Source organism: Tarenaya hassleriana, unplaced genomic scaffold (genome assembly GCF_000463585.1).
Source record: "Tarenaya hassleriana unplaced genomic scaffold, ASM46358v1 Cleome11, whole genome shotgun sequence".
Lineage (NCBI taxonomy): Eukaryota > Viridiplantae > Streptophyta > Magnoliopsida > Brassicales > Cleomaceae > Tarenaya > Tarenaya hassleriana.
This window is the reverse complement of record NW_010961290.1, coordinates 3302742-3324439: the sequence shown is the minus strand read 5'-3', so window position 1 is coordinate 3324439 and position 21698 is coordinate 3302742. Positions and strand designations below refer to the sequence as shown.

General features: G+C 40.8%; 6 protein-coding genes across 7 annotated transcripts; 3 read left to right on the top strand and 3 right to left on the bottom strand.

The window, feature by feature from the left end:
- The first annotated feature begins 289 nt into the window (after window positions 1–289).
- Window positions 290–8664, top strand: LOC104805768 (importin-5-like). The gene is made up of 21 exons (XM_010530441.2): window positions 290–1528; window positions 2125–2328; window positions 2541–2645; window positions 3213–3278; window positions 3369–3533; window positions 3721–3795; window positions 3939–4090; window positions 4604–4739; window positions 4832–4901; window positions 4982–5109; window positions 5200–5256; window positions 5817–6002; window positions 6088–6180; window positions 6390–6475; window positions 6564–6630; window positions 6708–6774; window positions 6877–6919; window positions 7565–7658; window positions 7870–7961; window positions 8050–8116; window positions 8211–8664. Exons 1-21 carry the CDS (start codon window positions 290–292, stop codon window positions 8373–8375), a joined length of 3357 nt encoding a protein of 1118 aa, XP_010528743.1. The 3' UTR covers window positions 8376–8664.
- Window positions 8665–9226: 562 nt separating this feature from the next.
- Window positions 9227–10878, top strand: LOC104805767 (protein DELETION OF SUV3 SUPPRESSOR 1(I)). Of its 2 annotated transcripts, none has more exons than XM_010530438.1 (3): window positions 9227–9320; window positions 9443–9577; window positions 10504–10878. In XM_010530438.1, exons 2-3 carry the CDS (start codon window positions 9487–9489, stop codon window positions 10635–10637), a joined length of 225 nt encoding a protein of 74 aa, XP_010528740.1. In that variant the 5' UTR covers window positions 9227–9320; window positions 9443–9486; the 3' UTR covers window positions 10638–10878. The 2 variants fall into 2 exon arrangements, with proteins under 2 accessions (XP_010528740.1, XP_010528741.1); XM_010530439.1 differs by having other exon boundaries at window positions 9240–9320; window positions 9418–9577.
- A 351-nt stretch (window positions 10879–11229) lies between these two features.
- Window positions 11230–14305, bottom strand: LOC104805766 (tubulin alpha-6 chain-like). Its single transcript, XM_010530437.2, has 5 exons — window positions 13574–14305; window positions 12750–12964; window positions 12468–12667; window positions 11853–12361; window positions 11230–11755 (listed from the first exon to the last, which is right to left on the bottom strand). Exons 1-5 carry the CDS (start codon window positions 13684–13686, stop codon window positions 11440–11442), a joined length of 1353 nt encoding a protein of 450 aa, XP_010528739.1. The 5' UTR covers window positions 13687–14305; the 3' UTR covers window positions 11230–11439.
- Window positions 14306–16070: 1765 nt separating this feature from the next.
- On the top strand, window positions 16071–17515 carry LOC104805765 (aspartic proteinase CDR1-like). Its single transcript, XM_010530436.1, has one exon. The coding sequence runs from the start codon at window positions 16115–16117 to the stop codon at window positions 17432–17434; it is 1320 nt and encodes a 439-aa protein (XP_010528738.1). The 5' UTR covers window positions 16071–16114; the 3' UTR covers window positions 17435–17515.
- A 30-nt stretch (window positions 17516–17545) lies between these two features.
- On the bottom strand, window positions 17546–19214 carry LOC104805764 (protein NDH-DEPENDENT CYCLIC ELECTRON FLOW 5-like). The gene is made up of 4 exons (XM_010530435.1): window positions 18885–19214; window positions 18512–18798; window positions 18028–18414; window positions 17546–17851 (listed from the first exon to the last, which is right to left on the bottom strand). Exons 1-4 carry the CDS (start codon window positions 19132–19134, stop codon window positions 17654–17656), a joined length of 1122 nt encoding a protein of 373 aa, XP_010528737.1. The 5' UTR covers window positions 19135–19214; the 3' UTR covers window positions 17546–17653.
- Window positions 19215–19462: 248 nt separating this feature from the next.
- Window positions 19463–21489, bottom strand: LOC104805763 (photosynthetic NDH subunit of subcomplex B 2, chloroplastic). Its single transcript, XM_010530434.2, has 3 exons — window positions 20988–21489; window positions 20246–20680; window positions 19463–19829 (listed from the first exon to the last, which is right to left on the bottom strand). Exons 1-3 carry the CDS (start codon window positions 21420–21422, stop codon window positions 19632–19634), a joined length of 1068 nt encoding a protein of 355 aa, XP_010528736.1. The 5' UTR covers window positions 21423–21489; the 3' UTR covers window positions 19463–19631.
- Window positions 21490–21698: the final 209 nt, after the last annotated feature.

Genomic DNA, 21698 nt, shown 5'->3' with positions numbered 1-21698 from the left:
AAAAATGCAATAAATATATACTCAAATTCAATGATTAAAAATAGAATCTTAAAATATTTACTACCACAATTAACCGTATACTGACCGTATGCAAATCGTATGTCTACGAAACTGAGGACCGAAAACGGGGAAACCCCTAATTAATATCCCCTCTTGTAAACCTCTCTTCCGCTGCCTCATCGTTCTATTCCTTCATTCATCTTATTCTCCACCATTCGGGATACTCTCGTGCTTCTCCGCCGCCGATCGCTGTCTCCGATTGTCGCCGGAACTCGAAGCTTTAGCATCCATGGCGGCGGATCAACAGACCCAGATGCAGCTCTCCCTCCTCCTCGGACCCGACAGTTCCCACTTCGAAACCCTTATTACCCATCTCATGTCCTCCTCCAACGAGCAACGTTCTCACGCCGAGTCGCTCTTCAATCTCTGCAAGCAAGCTCAGCCAGACTCGCTCGTCCTGAAGCTTGCCCACGCGCTCAATTCCTCCGCCATCGCCGAGCTTCGAGCCATGTCCGCGATTCTTCTCCGGAAGCAGCTCACCCGCGTAGGAGACGATGACCCGGCGTTTGTCTATCCGAGGCTCGCTGAGTCGACTCGGTCCACGCTTAAATCCGTTCTCCTCGCGTCACTTCAACAGGAGGGTTCGAAATCTATAGCGAAGAAGCTCTGTGACACAATCTCGGAGCTCGCATCCGCGGTCCTGCCGGAGAACGGGTGGTCGGAGCTGTTGCCTTTCATGTTCCAGTGCGTCACCGCCGCAGACAGTCCTAATCTCCAAGAATACTCACTGTTGATCTTCTCGAGATTGGCTCAGTACATTGGTGAGACGCTAATTCCTCACCTGACCACATTACATTCGGTGTTTTTTCAGTCGCTGAGAAGCTCTACCTCTGCGGATGTTAGAATTGCGGCGTTAGGTGCATCCATCAATTTTATCCAGTGTTTGACTAGTGCCTCGGATAGAGATTTGTTCCAGGATTTGTTGCCTCTGATGATGCAGACTTTGACTGAGGCATTGAATTCTGGTCAAGAAGCGACAGCACAGGAAGCGTTAGAGCTTTTGATAGAACTTGCTGGTACTGAACCTAGGTTTCTAAGGAGGCAATTGGTTGAAGTTGTTGGTTCAATGCTTCAGATTGCGGAAGCTGAGTCATTGGAAGAAGGAACAAGGCATTTGGCTATAGAATTCGTCATCACGTTAGCTGAAGCACGTGAGAGGGCTCCCGGTATGATGAGGAAGCTGCCACAGTTTATCAGCAAACTGTTTCAAGTGTTGATGAATATGCTTTTGGATATTGAGGATGACCCAGCATGGCATAGTGCTGAGACTGAGGATGAGGATGCCGGCGAGACAAGCAACTATGGGTTTGGACAAGAATGTCTGGACAGGCTTGCCATATCTTTGGGTGGGAACACTATTGTTCCTGTTGCGTCCGAGGTATTCTCGAGTTTCTTGGCTGCTCCAGAGTGGCAGAAGCACCATGCTGCTCTCATTGCTGTTGCCCAAATCGCAGAAGGTTGCTCAAAGGTGAGGGTTTCTTCACTGCTTTTGGGTTTTTTTGTGCTTTCAGCAAATGGTTTAAGGTAGGATAATTTGGTAGCATTAGGTAAAGTAACCATCGTTAATCCTCTTAACCTGTAAACCTTTCAATGACATGAACTAAGGAGGTAAACAGAAAAAGGCAAGATTAGTTGAGAATAAGTAACAGTTACGAGGAAAATGATAGATTGCTTAAGGTTGGATCATGTAATGAATCTAAGGATACTTTACTAGCACTTCTATCCTAATTACTTGTAGTGCGCATAAGTTGTGGAAATCATATTGAACTAAGTGATTATACAAGCAGCTAATTATTTATAGTGGACTCCTCACTTTTTTTTAATCTATTCTATTTGCTCTTTGATTCGTTATTCGTGGTATCTTGTCTTTCCTGTGAGTTGCGCTCCTTATAATGTCTTTATGCTACTATTAATTTGGCTTTGTGAAATCGTATGGTTGTTCGCCTTAGTTCAACACTGATTTCTATTTTCTTTTGAATTACAGCTATCTTTTTATGAGCATAACCTTCCCATTGCGTTATCTTTTTTTTTCTTTCTCTTATGTTATTTTTGTTTCTGATGCAGGTCATGACACGGAACCTGGAACAGGTGGTTTCTATGGTTTTGAACTCTTTTCAGCATCCTCATCCTCGTGTCCGATGGGCAGCTATCAATGCAATTGGACAGTTGTCCACGGACTTGGGACCTGTTTTGCAAAATCAATACCATCAGTCTGTGCTTCCCGCATTGGCTGGAGCCATGGATGATTTTCAAAGTCCTCGAGTTCAGGTTTTTATTTATTTAGTATTCTAGTGGCCTGCCTGTAAATGATTCTGAAATACGTTAAAGGAGCATTGTTCTGGTTGTAGACCTAAATCCACCACAGCAAATATGAAGTTCTCATTTGGTTTCTTTCCTCATCTGGCACTTACTGTTGGAGATGTCCTCATTTTCTCTTTTTTGATTAGTCTTAACTAGCTAATTCTGTCTGTGTGGTGCAGGCACATGCTGCTTCTGCTGTTCTAAATTTCAGTGAGAATTGTACCCCAGAGATCTTGACGCCATATCTGGACGGGATTGTTAGCAAGCTTCTCGTACTTCTTCAGGTATGTAGTCTTTCATGCCTTTCATTTAAAGTTCTGTTACTTGATTGATGCATGTTACTACTATTAGTTATAGGTAGAAGGTCCGGGCTGGTTTGTTATTTCTGGAAGACAAGTCTTTGGCGTAATGTCTCCTAGACATTCTTGCCTTATGTCTCAGAGGCTAAATGGCATGTTTCAAGATTTAGTCTTCTGGTGGAACAAACTTGGTCCCATGAAGTTTACTAATCCCAAAGGGATAAATGGTTTCTCAGATTTGTATGCCTTCATTAAAATCAAATCTCACGTTTGACATTTACATGCCAAACCATGGTACTTTACACAAATTTTTAGCTATTTATAGTCTTAACTATTGATTGATCACAGAATTGACCGGCAATTTAATTCCTAGAAAGTTGGTACCACTGTATCTGCTTATTTTCCTTTTTCTCTATTCGAATGTCAGAAAATCTGAGGTATTACGTCTAGGTTTTCCCATGGTGGGTTTTTGTATGTGTTGGAGGTGTTTTTTGTTGGCCACATTACATTTTGAATGTCATCTTATTTCTGGATATTTTGGGTTTGATGCAGAACGGGAAACAAATGGTACAAGAGGGTGCTTTGACTGCTTTAGCATCAGTTGCTGACTCTTCGCAGGTACACACACTCACACACACATATATATTCCCCTTTGCAAGTCCGGATTATTGTTCCATACTCTTCAATCTGAAATTGTCTTTCTAACAGGAGCTGTTCCAAAAATACTATGATGCCGTGATGCCTTACTTGAAAGCTATTTTGGTGAATGCAAATGACAAAGCCAATCGTATGTTGCGCGCTAAATCAATGGAGTGTATTAGTTTGGTTGGAATGGCTGTTGGGAAAGAAAAATTTAAAGATGATGCAAAGCAGGTAAACATAAACACAGTTTCTGTTTTGATTCTTTTGAAAAAAAAATCTCACTCAAAATATGTTTTGAAAATGGTGATGTTCTAGAATATTTTTTTTCATTTGTTTTGGGGTCCATTTTTATATCCACTGAAGGAAATTCTCTATATTGTCGATCCTTATTGACTGATTATTGCTTTCGGGTGGAAAGGTCATGGAAGTGCTCATGTCATTACAAGGATCTCAATTGGAAGCGGATGATCCAACCACGAGCTACATGTTACAGGCATGTTTATGTGTTCTTGATGCATGAATTTACTATTAAAAACATTTACATTTCCCGATTTCCATTTTTCTTGTGTCAGGAGGAGGCTTAGAGGAATCTATAATTATATTTCTCTGACCTTTTCTTTTAAATACAATTTGCAGGCTTGGGCTAGACTCTGCAAATGCCTTGGGCAGGATTTTCTCCCTTACATGAGTGTAGTCATGCCACCTTTGCTTCAATCTGCGCAGCTTAAGCCTGATGTAACCATTACATCTGCTGATTCAGATGCTGATATTGATGATGAAGATGATAGGTATTTTTTGTTATGTAGTGGTGCTACATTTGTTTTTGAATTGTTTAATACCAGCTTTGGCATCTCAATTATTCTGTTGAAATACCTTCAGTATACATGCTATTTCTAGTTCGCCCTTTAGTTGCTTCCATAATATTCTAGAATAACACGTGATTTTGGGAAACACTGTAGAGCTATTTGCTTCAATTACATTCTCATAAGGCTCCATTCTCTATGATTTTGTCGTTAGTCCACCTTGGTTATTAGTTGTGGTTCATTAGTCTTTCTCTAATGGAATTATGGAACAATCTTTATTCATTTTACTTGTCCACTTGCCTTTTTTTAAAAAAAATTTTTGGTTGGCCATTTTGCTTACATTTTGTCATGGTTACATTGCATGTTTGGTATTTTGATGGGAGGAATCATGCGTTGTATCAAACAACTTGCCTACTGAGTACACTTTAAAATTTAGAACACGACTTGTTTTTCCATCTCTTTTGTATTTCAGCTCAGTGGGCTTGATTTTTATTTCAGTATTGAAACCATCACTCTTGGTGATAAGAGGATTGGGATCAAAACTAGCGTCTTGGAAGAGAAAGCTACTGCTTGTAACATGCTGTGTTGCTATGCGGATGAACTGAAAGAAGGATTTTTCCCATGGATTGATCAGGTACGCTTCGCATTACACTATAAAGTCTATAATAGTTTCCCATTTTGAAATTTTGTGAAGTTCCAGATCCTCATATTATCATGACAATGCAGGTTGCTCCTATTTTGGTTCCTCTCCTTAAGTTTTATTTCCATGAAGAAGTTAGGAAGGCCGCAGTATCAGGTTGGAACCTGGAGTACTGCATCACTTTTCTGAACTTTATTTTTTGGGGCTTCATTTGCATTATTGATTTTTCCAAACAGGTATGCCTGAGCTGTTGCGTTCAGCCAAACTAGCTGTGGAGAAAGGGCTATCTCAAGGCCGTAATGATTCCTATGTTAAACAATTGAGCGATTATATAATACCTGAATTGCTGGAGGCTTTGCACAAGGTCATATTTTCTTTAATTTGCGTAGAATGCCGTTTTTTTTTGTGTAATATGAAATTTAATTTACTATGGTTTTCCTCAACTCAACTACAGGAGCCTGAAGTGGAGATATGTGCAAGCATGTTGGATGCATTGAATGAATGTGTACAGGTTTGTAATTGTGCTTTAGCTGAGTCTTGGTCTTAGACTTCTAGATCTAATGGACTACATGTACTGTTTGCACTTCAGCTTATCATGTATGTAGTGCAGTAAATTAAGTTTTCCCAATTATTGATGTGAGTTGTGATGTTTGGAATAAGACTCATGCACGGTTCACTATATATTATATCTAGATATTGAAATGTTTTACTGAAGTCTCTCACCATTATATAGCATGCCGATAATTTCTGAAGTAGAGGATATCACTAGAAGGGCCGACTTGGCTCAGCGGTAAAACCATTTAGCGTCGGGTCTGAGGTCCCGGATTCGAATCCATCTCTTTGCATTAAAATGTAGGGGTAAGGTGACCTAGTATATTCCCTTCCCCAGCACCCCCACTAGATGGGGATACGAACTGTGTTGGTCCTTTAGAGGATATCCCTAGTTTTGTCTTTCTTGATTTTTGCCAGAATTTTTAGAATTGCTTAGCCAGCAAAGTGTATTTCACCCTTGTTTATTGTCTAGAGGAAACGAGTGTATCTAAATGTAGTGCTTCTCTTTGCTTGTGTCAGGTTTCTGGAAACCTGCTAGATGAAAGCCAAGTGAGGGGTATTGTTGATGAAATGAAGCAGGTCGTAACAGCAAGCTCAGCTAGGCGGACAGAGCGAGAAGAAAGAGCCAGAGCAGAAGACTTTGATGCAGAAGAAAGTGAGATACTTAAAGAAGAAAACGAGCAAGAGGAAGAAGTTTTTGATCAAGTAGGATCCATTTCTGTGGTTTTGAATTCTTCCTTTCACTGGAGAATATAATTGTTCTTAACTTGGTGTTTCTCTTTTCATGAAGATTGGTGATTTGCTGGGTACTTTGATAAAAACGTTCAAGACCTCTTTTCTTCCCATGTTTGATGAGCTCTCATCTTACATAACTCCCATGTTGGTAAGTGCTTTCTTTCGTGACTCTTCTACTTAAATGTTTTTTGCTGGAAGTTTGTGGATTCTTTGATTCTTTCAACTGCGAGAAATAAGTCCCGTGCTAATCATAGAAAGATTACTGATTACCTATGGTCATGCATGCATTTAACGACTTTGTTTGATCCTTTTTCTTCTCTGAGGATGAGAATGAAATATTTGTCTTGCATTATGCAGGGTAGTGATAGAACAGCAGAGGAAAAGAGAATAGCTATTTGTATATTTGATGATGTTGCTGAGCATTGTCGCGATGCAGCTCTTAGGTATGGACTTTTCATTTTTGTGACAGTTATCTCCCAATTTGTTTGTGTATCAGATTCCTCATCTTTTGAAAAAAAATGCTTCAAGCAGATACTATGATACATATGTTCCTTTCCTATTGGAAGCATGCAACGATGAAAATACTGATGTTCGTCAGGTATGTTCTTTAACCTGCTTCTATCTTCTTCTTTTTTGTCTGAGATTTGGAGCTGATTTTTTTTGTCCACATTTCAGGCTGCTGTCTATGGGATCGGTGTCTGTGCTGAGTTTGGTGGATCTGTTTTCAGACCTCTTGTTGGAGGTATCTTCTTACTCGCCTTAGATTATCCGTATCTGAACGAATCAATTTCTCATGTAATAACAGTGTAACGTAGTTGTCTGTTGTCGCCATTTCCCTTTGCAGAGGCCCTTTCCAGATTGGATGTTGTAGTTAGACATCCTAACGCTTTAAAATTTAGAACACGACTTGTTTTTCCATCTCTTTTGTATTTCAGCTCAGTGGGCTTGATTTTTATTTCAGTATTGAAACCATCACTCTTGGTGATAAGAGGATTGGGATCAAAACTAGCGTCTTGGAAGAGAAAGCTACTGCTTGTAACATGCTGTGTTGCTATGCGGATGAACTGAAAGAAGGATTTTTCCCATGGATTGATCAGGTACGCTTCGCATTACACTATAAAGTCTATAATAGTTTCCCATTTTGAAATTTTGTGAAGTTCCAGATCCTCATATTATCATGACAATGCAGGTTGCTCCTATTTTGGTTCCTCTCCTTAAGTTTTATTTCCATGAAGAAGTTAGGAAGGCCGCAGTATCAGGTTGGAACCTGGAGTACTGCATCACTTTTCTGAACTTTATTTTTTGGGGCTTCATTTGCATTATTGATTTTTCCAAACAGGTATGCCTGAGCTGTTGCGTTCAGCCAAACTAGCTGTGGAGAAAGGGCTATCTCAAGGCCGTAATGATTCCTATGTTAAACAATTGAGCGATTATATAATACCTGAATTGCTGGAGGCTTTGCACAAGGTCATATTTTCTTTAATTTGCGTAGAATGCCGTTTTTTTTTGTGTAATATGAAATTTAATTTACTTCGGCATTCAGACAATGTAATGGCTTATGACAATGCTGTTTCAGCTCTTGGAAAAATATGTCAGTTCCACCGTGAAAGCATCGATGCAGGAAGGGTAAATTCAGGCTTATCATCTCATATTTCTCTTATGATTTTAGCTCATCTATAACGCAGTTATCGCAGCATTTGCAAACTTTGTTAGTCTTAGTTACGAGAGAAAGAGAACTTTTTGATGTAGTGATTGCATGGCATGCATCTAATAATTTGAAGCATCATACATCTTGTGTTCTGGTATGGAATTGTCACTCAATTTTCACATCTGTCAGATTGTTCCTGCCTGGTTAAACTGCTTGCCAATTAAAGGGGACACGATCGAGGCGAAAATTGTACATGACCAACTTTGCTCGATGGTCGAGAGGTAGAGATATCTTTTCGTTTGCCTGCCCTCATGTTACAATTCGTGGTTCAGATTATCGTGCTGAAAGAATCGTGCTTTCTTTTATCAGATCTGATCAGGATCTATTAGGCCCCAACCATCAATATCTTCCCAAAATAGTGGCCGTCTTTGCTGAGGTACTTACAAGCTCTCTCGATGCATTGCCCGAGACTGGTGGAGAGATTTGACCGACACTTAACGATGTTTCAAATTGTTTTTTTTTTCGGGCAGGTCTTATGCGAAGGAAATAACCTAGCGACGGAACAAACGGTGAGGAGGATGATCAACATCTTGAGGCAGCTTCAACAGACAATGCCTCCATCAGCATTAGCTTCGACATGGTCATCTCTACAACCACAGCAACAGCACCTTCTCCAATCCATCCTCTCGTCCTAACTCTCGCCCTCTTCTTCTACGTCGTGTAAGTTTGATTTCGGGTTTTCAGTGGTTGGTGATCCTGAAAGTGTGTATGTGTGTATGGACATGAATATGTGATTCATGGGGTGGTAACTCTGCTGAAACCAGAAGGGTGGTGAATGAGTTAATGCCCCACAGAAAGAAGGGGAAAGTTTTGAAGGGCTTTTTTTTTTGTATGGTAATGTTGTGGACCAAAAAAAAGGGCTAATAGCCTAATCAGTTTTGGATGGTGGTTTTGTATCAATGTTTCAAAAGCTTATTTGTTTCTTTGGTTTTCTATTGAATCTCTAGATGTGGGTTTGGCTCTGTTAGATCTATATATGTATGTATGTATGTATATATGTATGCGCATTTCTATATGTATGTATGCATGTACGAGTATATGCATGGATATATGTATATTTATATGTATGTATATTAATATTTATACAACCTTAGAGGGTACAAATTAGCAGGTTGATAGTGGTCTGCTGAATTGTTAACCCACATGACTGTCATATATTAAATTGTGGAAAATGCTATTATAAGAAACTTTTATATTTTTCATCATATTATAGAAAATCAAATTTTTAAGAAACAAGCAATTGATATATTTTTTTTCTCCAATTTATACAAAAGCTTTTGAATATTTACCATTTCTGGATTCACAAAAAGAATAAAAAAACATCGAATAAAAGAGAAAGACGTACAAATGAGCTACCACCCAGAGGAGGTCGGTGACAAACACAAAAATGGTTTGGCTTCGGGTTCAGATGGTATAACTAAACCGAATGAAATTGGCGAATCGAACCAACCGGTTTTGTGTTACCGTCTTTTGTTTTTTTTTTTATTTTGTTTTTGTTAAAAAAAAAAAGATATATTATTGGGCCTCCCTCCACAGTTCACATGTCCGTATTCTCGAGCAAGGCGACGAGAAAAATCTCTGTAAGTAGAAAAATTTGCGTACTTAGGGTTTCGAAGTTCGCTCAAAGTTCTTCGATTGTTGTCGTTGTCTGCGTGATTTGATTTTGGAAGTTTATAGGTTTGTGAGGTCGTTGTCCTCGTAGGTTTTCGATCTGGTTCTGTTCATTTCCTGAGATAACCCGCAACGATGGCGGCGGAGCCGAAGGCGGCGACTGAGGACGTAAAGATGGATTTGTTCGAGGACGACGATGAGTTTGAGGAATTTGAGATCGACGAAGGTGAGGGTTTTGATGATTCTGTTCTTCGTTCTACGATTCAGTCCTTAGGATTTCAGGTTGGATCAGTGAATTAATGATTCCTAGGATGGTTCACTAGACTGCTAGACTCGTCAACTTGCATACTCTGGGTTGCATAAAAGGGTTCGAATCTGTCAAAACCTGATAGATGTTTTTGCTTTGGAATGAACATTGCTCTATCTTTTGAAGCATGTGACCTAGATTTCTTCGCTTCGTGTGGCATGATATCTTGTAAAACTTATTGATAACAAGCTCCAAGCTCTTGCATACTATTTCTGAGTCGGTTAATGTGGTATGTTTTGTGTCTGCCAAGCCAAGTGGCCAACATGTACAGTATTCTGGATATCAGGGATTAAAAATCTTGCGTAGGGTCTTCTGATACTCGATGATCGAAATCTACTCGTTTAAGTTCTCCGTTGAATTGTCATGCTATGCATGATGCTTGCATTGGTAAATCGGTGAAGTCTCAGTTTTAGAATTGGTAGTCACATTACCAAAACGGATAACTGTAGTCTCGGATGAGTTGGTTCAATAGGTATGAGTGCTGGAATGTGGTAATCGATTCTGTTTGATGACCTTAGGATATGTGCTACTGCTAGGCCGAGTTTTGTACACTGCCCTTTGGCTATTATATGTTTCTTGCCAAGTTATTGTTCCCATGTCATTCAAAGCAGAAAAATTTCTTTCAACGTCTACTCCTTTGTATAAGCTCTACCCTATGCACATATTTACAGTGGCCGTGTCCTAGATTTCTAGCTTTTCGGACTCAATTCCATCTACATATACCTAAATGTTGGGCAGCTCATCCTAGTTCTGTAATCTTTACAAATTTGGCACTTTGCAACTGATCAAAACAGTTTTTATTGCATATAAGTGATCTGAATTATGCTTGTTGGGGATGGTGGCAGATTGGGAAGAGAAGGAGGAAGTGAAGGAAGTGACTCAGCAATGGGAAGACGACTGGGACGACGACGATGTGAACGACGACTTCTCTCTTCAGCTGAGGAGGGAACTTGAGAGTAACACTGAGAATAAGAACTGAGGTCTCCTCTCTCTTGTTGCCTCTCTCTCCCCTTTGTCGTTTCGAAATGAGAAAGAAGTGAGATCTTGACATTTGCTGAAATTTTTACACTAGGAATGCTTTGTCAGTGAGATCCAGACATTGGTTTATTTTCATTTTACGTAGTGTCACTCTCAGATTGCTGTTTCGTTGATCCATTTTATATTGTTCATGGTAAGTCTTGTTATCCAATATGAAAACCACAGGTGGTCATTTCGGGTTTCGATTCGGGTTTGATTTGATTATATTCGAGTTCGGTTATTTTGGTTATAGAAAAATTATAACCATTAGATTTTTATATAAACTTTGATTCGGTTCGGGTTCGTTTTTTTTTGTTGTAAAAAAATTATTTTTTCAAAAAAATTATCGATTTTTTCGGTTATTTTTTATAATCCGTTCGGTTTTAATTTTTTCGGATTTAGAGAAATTATAACCGTTTGATTTTATGTCAGATTCGATTTGATTACGATTATATCTTATTTGTTTCAGTTCGGTTTAGTTATTTGGTTAATAACTCCTAATGAGAACCATACTAAGTTATTGAAAAGGTAATCTAAATATCGACATCTACATAAAACCAATAGAATAATAAAAACAAAAACTTTCAAACAGGTTGTCAATTCAAGACATCACAAAAACAATGTACACACACAGATAAAACCACAAAAAACAAACGAGAGATGGAGAACCCAATGAAGATACACGAACGAACATGTACATCTTCAGAACAAAAAACGAAAGGCCACAGAGAATAGAGAAACACCCGGAAAATCATCAGCTTTTCCTAATACTCGTCGCCTTCTTCATCGTCGTCCTCGGCACCGTCAGCTCCGACTTCCTCGTAATCTTTCTCGAGGGCAGCGAGATCTTCCCGAGCCTCGGAGAATTCACCTTCCTCCATGCCTTCCCCTACATACCAGTGGACGAACGCACGTTTCGCGTACATGAGGTCAAACTTATGGTCTATCCGAGAGAACACTTCGGCCACCGCCGTGTTGTTGCTTATCATGCAAACCGCTCGTTGAACCTTCGCTAAATCCCCTCCCGGGACGACAGTCGGCGGCTGGTAGTTTATTCCGCACTTGAAACCAGTCGGGCACCTGATAAAAATGCCGGTCCCGACCGACCACCATTCATTAGCTAGATCGGGGAAAACCAAAGAGGAAACGTTTTTTTTAGACAAGAAGACAGCATTACCAGTCAACGAACTGAACTGTCCGTTTGGTCTTGATGGATGCAACAGCCGCGTTCACATCCTTTGGCACGACATCTCCACGATACATCAAGCAACAAGCCATGTACTTCCCATGCCTCGGGTCACACTTTGCCATCATATTCGAAGGCTCAAATACGGAAGTCGTGATCTCGGGCACTGACAACTGCTCGTGGAAGGCTTTTGCTGCTGAAATCACGGGTGCATAGGATGAAAGCATGAAATGGATCCGAGGGTAAGGGACAAGGTTTGTCTGAAACTCTGTTATATCCACGTTTATGGCACCGTCGAATCGAAGGGAGGTTGTCAGGGAAGAGATGATTTGAGAGATCAAGCGGTTTAAGTTTGTGTAAGTTGGTCTCTCGATGTCCAAAGACCTCTTGCAGATGTCGTAAATGGCTTCGTTGTCCAAAAGGACTGCGACATCAGTGTGTTCGAGGAGAGAATGAGTCGAGAGGACACTGTTGTACGGTTCCACAACCGCCGTAGAAACCTACACATGACGAGGAAAAAGAAAAGATTTCAAGGGTAGGGGCATGCTTATATTAAACCTGCAGGTTATCCGGAAGGGATAAAAGGAGAGAAAATTTTGCAGGTACCTGAGGAGAAGGAAAGATGGTGAAACCGAGTTTAGATTTCTTCCCATAATCAACGGACAAGCGTTCCAACAACAACGAACCCAAGCCAGATCCCGTGCCACCTCCGACAGCATTGAACACCAGAAACCCTTGCAAACCAGTGCAGTTGTCCGCCAATTTCCTGATTCTGTCGAGGCAAATATCGACAATGCCCCTTCCAACTGCATTGTGGTACGAACAATTAATCGATAGTTTCTTCAAAGAAGTCCTAGATTGAATCATGTTGATCAAGAGGACATATACCTGTATAATGTCCTCGAGCAAAGTTATTTGCAGCATCCTCTTTGCCGGAGATAAGCTGCTCCGGATGGAAGAGTTGCCGGTAACTGCCAGTTCTAACTTCATCGATGACTGTAGGTTCAAGATCAACAAACACGGCTCTTGGGACATGTTTGCCTGAACTTGTCTCGCTGAAGAACGTGTTGAATGAATCAGTAGCTACACCCACAGTAGTGTCACTGCAAAAGAATGATACAAGATAAATAACATAAATCACCGGCTGCAATGCATGAAAATTCACATCCAAGAGGAGGCTATACTGTTCCATATAACATATAATCCATTAAACATTTTACAGTAACTTATCAGATCAAATATGCTTTTTTTCTTCATTTGATCTGTTCTTTTTGAGTTTTTGTTATTTATCTGCAAGGAAACGTGAGGAGCAGAGCAGTTCTGTGCAGAGCAATGTCAACCTTTGATCTGTTACTTGGTCGGAATTGGGACAAGATCTAAATCTGGTTCATGACCCTAGTGGCGATTCATAATACGACGATGGGATTGAGACATTATTCAGAAAACAATAAGATCTTCCCCGATCTTCGACATCAAGCCTAGGAAAAGGGAACCCATTTCAAAAAATTCAATCTGAATCAAAATTGTTGGCAAAATCATGAATTTTGGGACGAAAAGAGAGACGGGTGTCAATCTATATTACCTACGACAAGAGAGACTGCTTCTGAAAACTCAAATCAGATCCCAAATCATGGATAGAACTCAAATCTGATCCCATATGCATTAAACAATGTAATGTATACATGTGTTTGTGTGTGTATAGATTTATTTACCTGGGCATGGTGCCATCGGGCTGGATTCCATGTTCGAGACAATAAAGCTCCCAGCAAGAGTTCCCCACCTGAATCCCAGCTTGCCCAATGTGAATACTGATGATCTCTCTCATATCTCTCTCTCTCTTCTTTGTTCTTTTGGGCTCTGGAAAAGAGAGAAAGTTTCAGACCGTCCTCTTTCTTTGTCTCCGAAAGAAAGAAGAGGGCTTTCTCTGATTTCCTTTCTCCTTTTCCTCTGTTTACTGTCTCTCTCGTTTTTTAATGACAAAAGAAAGAGGAGAAAAGGGACGCTTTAGAGAAATACGAGGGGCCAACGTAGAAAAGTCCGCAGGAGCATTTGCTAATTAAAGAATTCAAGAATCTTTGGTGGAAATGTCCATGCATTTCTGGCATCTCTATCTCTCTTTCTCTCTCTCCAGAGCAAAGTATGGGTCATGTGGATCCAATCGTGTCATCTCGCGGACAAATAAAGCACGATCACCACCTCACCTGCTGGTCTGATTGGTCTACAGATCTGGTTCTTAAAAAAAATGTTCCTTTCAAATAGATTTTGCATTCAGCTTTCGGTTTAGTCAAGAACACTTCATTTGCATAGTAGAAATCATCAACAACATGCCAAAAAGTGGAACAAAATGATACCTTACCCCTCAAGGTAAGCGTGAAAACTTGATCTTACCATCAATCAGGACCAGATAGATGGTTACTCTGTTCATCGATCTCTTCTAAGATCGGATTCAAATTCACAAATTGGAGTGTCCTACAAGAAACATTGTAAAGATTCATACTTTACGCAAAAAAAAATTTGTGATGTATGCTAATCTAACTAAAATTTCTGATCCATAAATGTAACCAACCATTCCATTGCTTCATGCTCACTCTTACGAATCAACAATTTCACTCAATCCCCGATGCAAATTCCGAAATTGGATACAATTCTCATTAACTTGTTCAATCAGAACCAAGCTTCACACAAGCCACATCGCAATTGTTCGCGCATATTCTGAAAACTGCCGAATTCATAGAATATTCGAATCCATCAAGGAAGGGAACAATGGAAGAAAAAGTGTCCCTTCACCCTCGAATTGATTCGAGTTGATGTAAGCCTCTGTCTGAACCAAATGGTGTTCGGTTTAATCTCACCTTCTGGGTATTCGGGAGGCTATACTTCGTACGCAATCCATCGACAATGGGAATTTCTGGAAGAAAAATAAATTCAATCGATAACCCATAACTCTGAACTCTTCAATTTCGGAGGAAGAAGATTCTTTCGGAAACCCAGAACCCACAATTCGTCAAAATCGGATCGTTTTGAAAGAAAAAGAAAATGGTTCCAAAACCCAGCACTTAGAACTTGTTATGATGGAGAGAATTGTCTAAGGCTGCTTGGGGGAAACCTGGCAGCGAAATAACCAAAGTTTCCCCTCAAAAGGCCCAAGTCGAATCGACCAAAATACAGGAACGTATCAATGATCAGATTGATATCTGCCTCCTAACTAAACCAGGTATGAAATTTTCCAAGATTAGGGTTCATACGGCTACTCAAAGAGGCAAGTCTACGGAGAAAATACAGAGCCAAAGAACCAGCCTAGATCGAAAAACGAAACGAAGAAACGACAACAGAAGAACACTGTGAGACCGAAGATTTTAAACAAAGGAGAGAGATGCGTCAACGGCGAAACCTGAGCGGCGCGACGGCATTTTATAGAGCAGAAGACATGATGGCGATCTAGGGCTTTATGGGCGGCTTTTTTATGTAATGACCGTTTTACCCTTCATCCAAAATGAGATCGTTTTAGTTATCAGGGTTATCATTGGTAGAGAGAAAAAAGCTAAATGAAGGATTTCAAATTCTAATTTAAATTGGGAATTAGGTGTCATACGAAATATGAAGTAACTAACTGCTAATATGTGATGTGATAAAGAGAAATGAATCTTTAGAGAAGTTACAAATCATCAAATTTATCTGTCATTCTTCAAAATGTCTGCACATTGTCACAGTTGGTTGATTACATTGATGTTTTTTTTTCTTCATTTTATTTTAAAATTATAATTTGTTTCGAATTATAAAATGTTGTTTTAGATCCGTAATTTGATGTCACCAGACAATGGAAGAAAACATTATTTCTATAAATGAATTTTATATATGTGAAAAAATAAATTTTCATTTTTATCCAATATCCTCAACTCCATATGCATTCAAAGGAAAAAAAAAAAGAGTAAGAAAGAAAATATATGCATTCATAAGACTTCCATATGACCACGTCCGCATACTCACAAACCCCACGAAGAATCTATTTGCGTCCAAAGAAAACGTACCTAATTAATATTTTTCCTATTATGTAAATAAGCTATTCATTATCCTATAATGATTAACTTAGTAAATGATTCCATAATTCATTTAATTACTTACCTTTTAATAGCTATATTACAAATTTAATTACTCACCAAACATAAACCTTATATATATACATATGCATATCTGTAAAACGTATAATAACAACAAGTGCTCATCCTTTGGAAACGCAGCACTCACAAAAAAAAATGGCGTCTCTATTCTCTTCAACCCTCTTCTCACTCTTCTTGCTCTCATCGCTGTTCCTCTCAAACGCAAACGCTGAACCCGAACGCGGTTTCACCGTCGACCTCATCCACCGCGATTCCCCCAGATCGCCGTTTTACAATCCGGCGGAGGTGCCGTCGCAGCGTCTGAGAAACGCGTTACGCAGGTCAATGAACCGTGCGGTCCGTTTCACCAATTCATTTGGTCCGTCACCAAACACCCCCCAGGCTGATATAACGTCTAGCAAAGGCGAGTATCTTATGAACGTCTCGATCGGGTCCCCGCCTTTTCCGATAATGGCGATCGCCGACACGGGGAGCGACCTGATCTGGATGCAGTGCAAGCCCTGTGAAGACTGCTACTCGCAAAAAGCTCCTATCTTTGATCCAAAAAGTTCATCCACATACAAAAAGGTTTCTTGTACCGCAAGGCAATGCCAAGCCGTAGACCAGACCAGTTGCAGCAGCGGTCGTGGCGGTTTGAACAACGGCACTTGCCAGTACTCTATCGTGTACGGTGACCAGTCTCACTCCAACGGAGATGTCGCAGTCGACACCCTCACGCTCGGATCCACGGACGGACGCCCGGTGGCTCTGCCTAACACCGTCATCGGCTGCGGCCACGACAATGCGGGAACGTTCGACGATAAGGGTTCAGGTCTCATCGGACTCGGAGGAGGATCCGTTTCGCTGATAACCCAGCTCGGCAACTCGATCGGAGGAAAATTCTCGTACTGTTTGGTTCCTTTGTCTTCGAAATCCGACCTGACCAGCAAGATGAACTTTGGTTCCAAAGCCATAGTGTCGGGCACTGGAACTGTCTCTACCCCGCTCGTCAAGAAAGATCCTGACACATTCTACTATATGACACTCGAAGCCATTACCGTGGGAGGCAAGAGACTCGATTTCCCGGGAAGCAAAGAAGAAGGAAACATGATCATCGACTCGGGCACGACACTAACGTTGTTGCCACCCGATTTCCATTCGAAACTCGAGACAGCTGTCGCGGCCGTGGTCAAGGGAAAGCGAGTGTCCGATCCAGGAAACTTTTTGACTCTGTGTTACCAAATGAGTTCCGATCTCAAAGTTCCGACAATCACAATCAACTTCAAAGGAGCGGATGTGAAGCTCGACCCCTCGAATTACTTCATCCAAGTCGCGGACGACGTAGTCTGCTTTGCCTTTGGCGAAACCGACGACTTTGCCATCTACGGAAACTTGTCTCAGATGAATTTCCTCATCGGATACGATACCGTTTCAAAGAAGATGTCGTTCAAGCCAGCTGACTGCACTAAGATGTAGTAAAAGAAAAGAAGGAATCGTTTTGATGTTTCCGGTCTCAATCGTTATATCTCTCTCGAAAATAAATGTCCTTGTTGGCCATGATCGTCTTTCTATATGAAAAAAACCGAATAAAAAATAACCGAACAAATCCAATAAAAACTCTGAAATATTCATATGTCCAAAAAAAAAACCTTTTACTTATGAAATTACATTACATGTTTAAAAACAGGGAAATGGTTAAGAGTTAGGGTTATGGACGTGCTGGACAGCTCTCCAAACAGAACAGGGTTCCAAAGAGATGGGTTTGAGCAGAGCAGAATGTCCAATACAGACATAAGCAGATTTGCTGTAACTCTCGAGCCCCCTTGAGCCAGGACTGAACATGTACACTTCTTCTAACCCTTCTCTTCCTACTACCACTGAGTTCCTTCTTCCCTGTCACATTCATCAAGATCCAAACACCAAAAGGGTTGTTGGATATTCGGGAAAAAAATGATGATATTTGGATCTCGGGTATCGAAATATGACACACGTACTCGGGTATCAGAACCAGATATCCGATTATTGGCTGATGTATATAAGTTTTGTGTGGGGGTTGAACAATCACTTACTCTGTCAATGACAGTGAAGCTTTGAGGTGCACATGTGTATATCCTGCTCATCTCTTCATTCAACTGCTTGTAATTGCTCTGCTCTTCGTACTCAATCTCTTCCTTGTTCCCTCCGAACCCGGGTTTTTCTCCTTCATCTTCTTCTATAATCGTCTCGGGGCACGGGAGAAACGGTGTTTTCTCGACGTAATTTGATCCATGTAGACCAACTGCATATGTGGCTTCTGGTGTACTAACTGTCAAATGGCTTAGAAGTGAACACTTTATTTGGACCGGCGACAAGTTTTTGTTCGTGACTGTGAGTTCACAGCTTAGTGTTTCTTGTCCAAGAGTAATAACTTGCTTCATCTCCAGCATGTTGTCTACGTCCCTTCTTGCCAACTCTACCTGCATTTTTTTCGGGTTTCTATTCATCAGACATGACTTTACGGTATGCATTCGATATCATCAGATTATACGAAATCAGATACCAATGACTTGTAACCTGAACATAGTCCTGGGAATCTCCTGCTATGCCCTGAAGAATCCAGCCACTGGGCATCGACCAAGAACTGATTTCGTCGAGATCTTGATCATCGGGAAATATGGCCGATGAAACTCCTCCTTGTATGACCACTTCATCGTCTTCCTCCTCCGAGACCCAGGTGTGAAGAAGCTCCATCTTTCCTCCATGCCACACTGGGACCTTGTACGAGGTTACCATGCCACGTGACAGCACCACAGTGGCTGAGCTCCTGTTCTCCAGCTTCAACTTGGCAATGCACGTCTCACCTGTCATGAACTCATCCCCTCGTATAACCATCCAAATCACAATCCCTCAGATTAGCAAACATAAATGTTACGATTAACGGTAGTACCGATATCTTCGAAAGTGGCTCCATGGCCGGAGAATTCTCTCCGTAGATACTCCAAATTGATCGGAGGGTAAGGGATCGAGGCCGAGGAAGCTGAAACAAATGGAACAGAAACCCCCTTGCACTTCTTCTTCTTCTTCTTCTTGTTGAATTTTATTAAAGAAGACGAATGAGAGCTCAAAAGCTTCGAAGATATCCATGGCGAATCCGTGAAGAAGATATTACTGTGTGAAGCAATGGTGGCATAAGCCATTGTTGCTCTGCGCTAAGCTTCAGAGCCTTTGAAAAAGACAAAAAGACATCGCCTTATCTTCTATCCTCGCGGGTGTTTAGATCTTTTTCTTTTCTCTTTTAAGAAAACAAACTGCCTGCTTTTGTTTGGTAGTGAATATGAATTCTAAGATATTTTCTTCTCTTGTTGCAAACAAATTGACCCAAGATATTTCTTTGGGGGTTAGAGATTTTATCATACATACATGTCTGATACATAAATCACTTCACTAACCATCTGTCTTATCATAAATCAACTGTTTAAGAGCTTCAGATGTCCGAGTTGTGAAGCCTTAAGCATCCATTATACGAATTATAATCGAGACAACGTTAATCCCTCTTCGAATTCGAGAATATAAAACGTGTGTAAAGCGTAAGGAGCAACGATTTCTTCCTCTATATGAATATATAACACTTCTCAGAGATGTAAATACGTACAAAGGACAAGAACAGGAACAAGATGATGATGATGATGTGAATTTAGAGGTTGTCATGCTCAATGACCATGGCTCCTCTCCAGGAATCGCCTGAGTCGATTTCAACGGGGACGAGCATAGAGGCCGGTCCTGTGCAGACAAAGTAATCTCGCTTCCCGAACTTCTCACACATCGACCCGGGGCTCCCTACATACATATCTTCAAACCCTATCCTTATCATCCTGAAGAACAGTCCTCTCCCCTGCGATAATACCCACATTTTTTCAGTAGCAGTATCCTTATTTATACGTTATATCCGAACCGATCCACAACGTGAATCCATCCGTATTCTAATCGAAAAGTCTGATACTCCGATAACCGAAAAAGAAAAAGCTCAAAATCTGTCAAGATTCAGAACCATTCTGATCATGTTTACCAGATAGTAGTTTGATCAAGAATGCCAGATATAACAATGTGTCACACTTGTAATCAAGTTTGGTATCCCTAACCGAAAACGAACACCGAATAGTAGAAATCCGACCCGAGATGAGCGTATCGGACCATGAGTAGGCCGATATTAACGAGATGAAAATCATTAGAACTTTGTTAGAATTCCCTCAGTTCTCCGAACTAATCTCCTAATATTCCAAGAATATACCAGAAAAAACGGACATTTACCTGGTCAAGGGTTTCGTACTTAGACGGAGGAGTATTATATACAGCCTTTAATCTCTCCTCAGGAGGAGCGCCGTACACTCTGCTCATCTTCTTCTCCAAAACCGTAATCACGTCATCTTGTACCTTCCAAATCCCGGGTTTCTCGCCTTCTTCTGACCCAAACCAGCCGGAAGATTCACTTTTCATTGCCTCGGAAGGTGACAAGAGCTCGAAAGGCGACGACAATGGAGGATTCGGACAGTAAGGGCACCCTTTCAGACCCTGAATGCCTGACCCGCTTCGTTTCTTGAATTGCAAGTAACTCAGAATACCCGGTTTAAGGGTCACCGGTTTCCGGCCATTGTTCTTTACTACAACCGCCGTGGCCATGCTTAAAGGGTAGAGCGAAACGACATAGGTTATGTCCAGAGACCCGCTCGTGCAGCCAAGTTCGACCTGGATGAGGAAAACATTGTAAACTAGATTATCAAACCTAATCCACTGCAGTTTTCTCGTAGATTTTCGCTATGAACTGTGAACTAAGAACATGAGAGGATTTCTTCATTGAACCACCGGTTTAACGCCTGTCAAACCGCTGGTTATTTGAACGTTTTTGTTGAAAATGAGATTAAGGAATCAAACCCATCTCAGATCTCGCAGCGTTCTGAGGAACAGAAGATGTATTCGCACAATCGAACTCGATTTAATGGTCATGTTTAATCCTGCAATTACGTATTAGGAACTAAAAAGACCTGCAAATCACCTGAAGAGCGTCAATGGCGTCGGAATCAGTGTCCTTAACCTTCCACTCCAAACCCGAAACAGAGGAAGACCCTCCTTTCGATCCCCCGGCAGATTCAGAACCACCATCGTTAAAAACCAGACCAATCCCTCCTCTGCTCTTCTTATTATTACCAGAGTCACCACTTCCAGGAACAGTGTAAAGCACTTCCTCGAAACCATCGTCTCTCCAATACACTTTAGGCTTATACGAGACGACGTGAGCATCCGACAAGCTCAGTTGCAATGAACTCCCATTTCTGACCTTAAGCTCGACGCTTGAATCCGAGAATTTGATGCCCTTTCGCCCGAATTTCTCTTCAAGATCTTCGGTCAGAATCTGAGGAGGTGAAGGAGAAGCTTTGGGTGTTGTCGCCTTTGGTTTTGGGAGAGAGGAGAAGGATAGAAGAGAAGCCATGAAAGAAGAGGAAGGAGAAGAAACAGAGACCAGTGAAAAGTTTTAGTAAGGCTAATCCCTTCAGGGTGTTTTGTCTTTTTCTGTTCCGTTTCTTTGGATGTGTTCTTGCACTTTTTTGGGGCTTCTATATGCATTTAGAATTTAGATAATCAAATAAGCTTCAGTAAAATAAAAACAGATAAAAAAAAAACTGAATAAAATATTGAAATTGGCATAAAGGGCAATGACCCTTTTTTGGGGCTTCTATATGCATTTAGAATTTAGATAATCAAATAA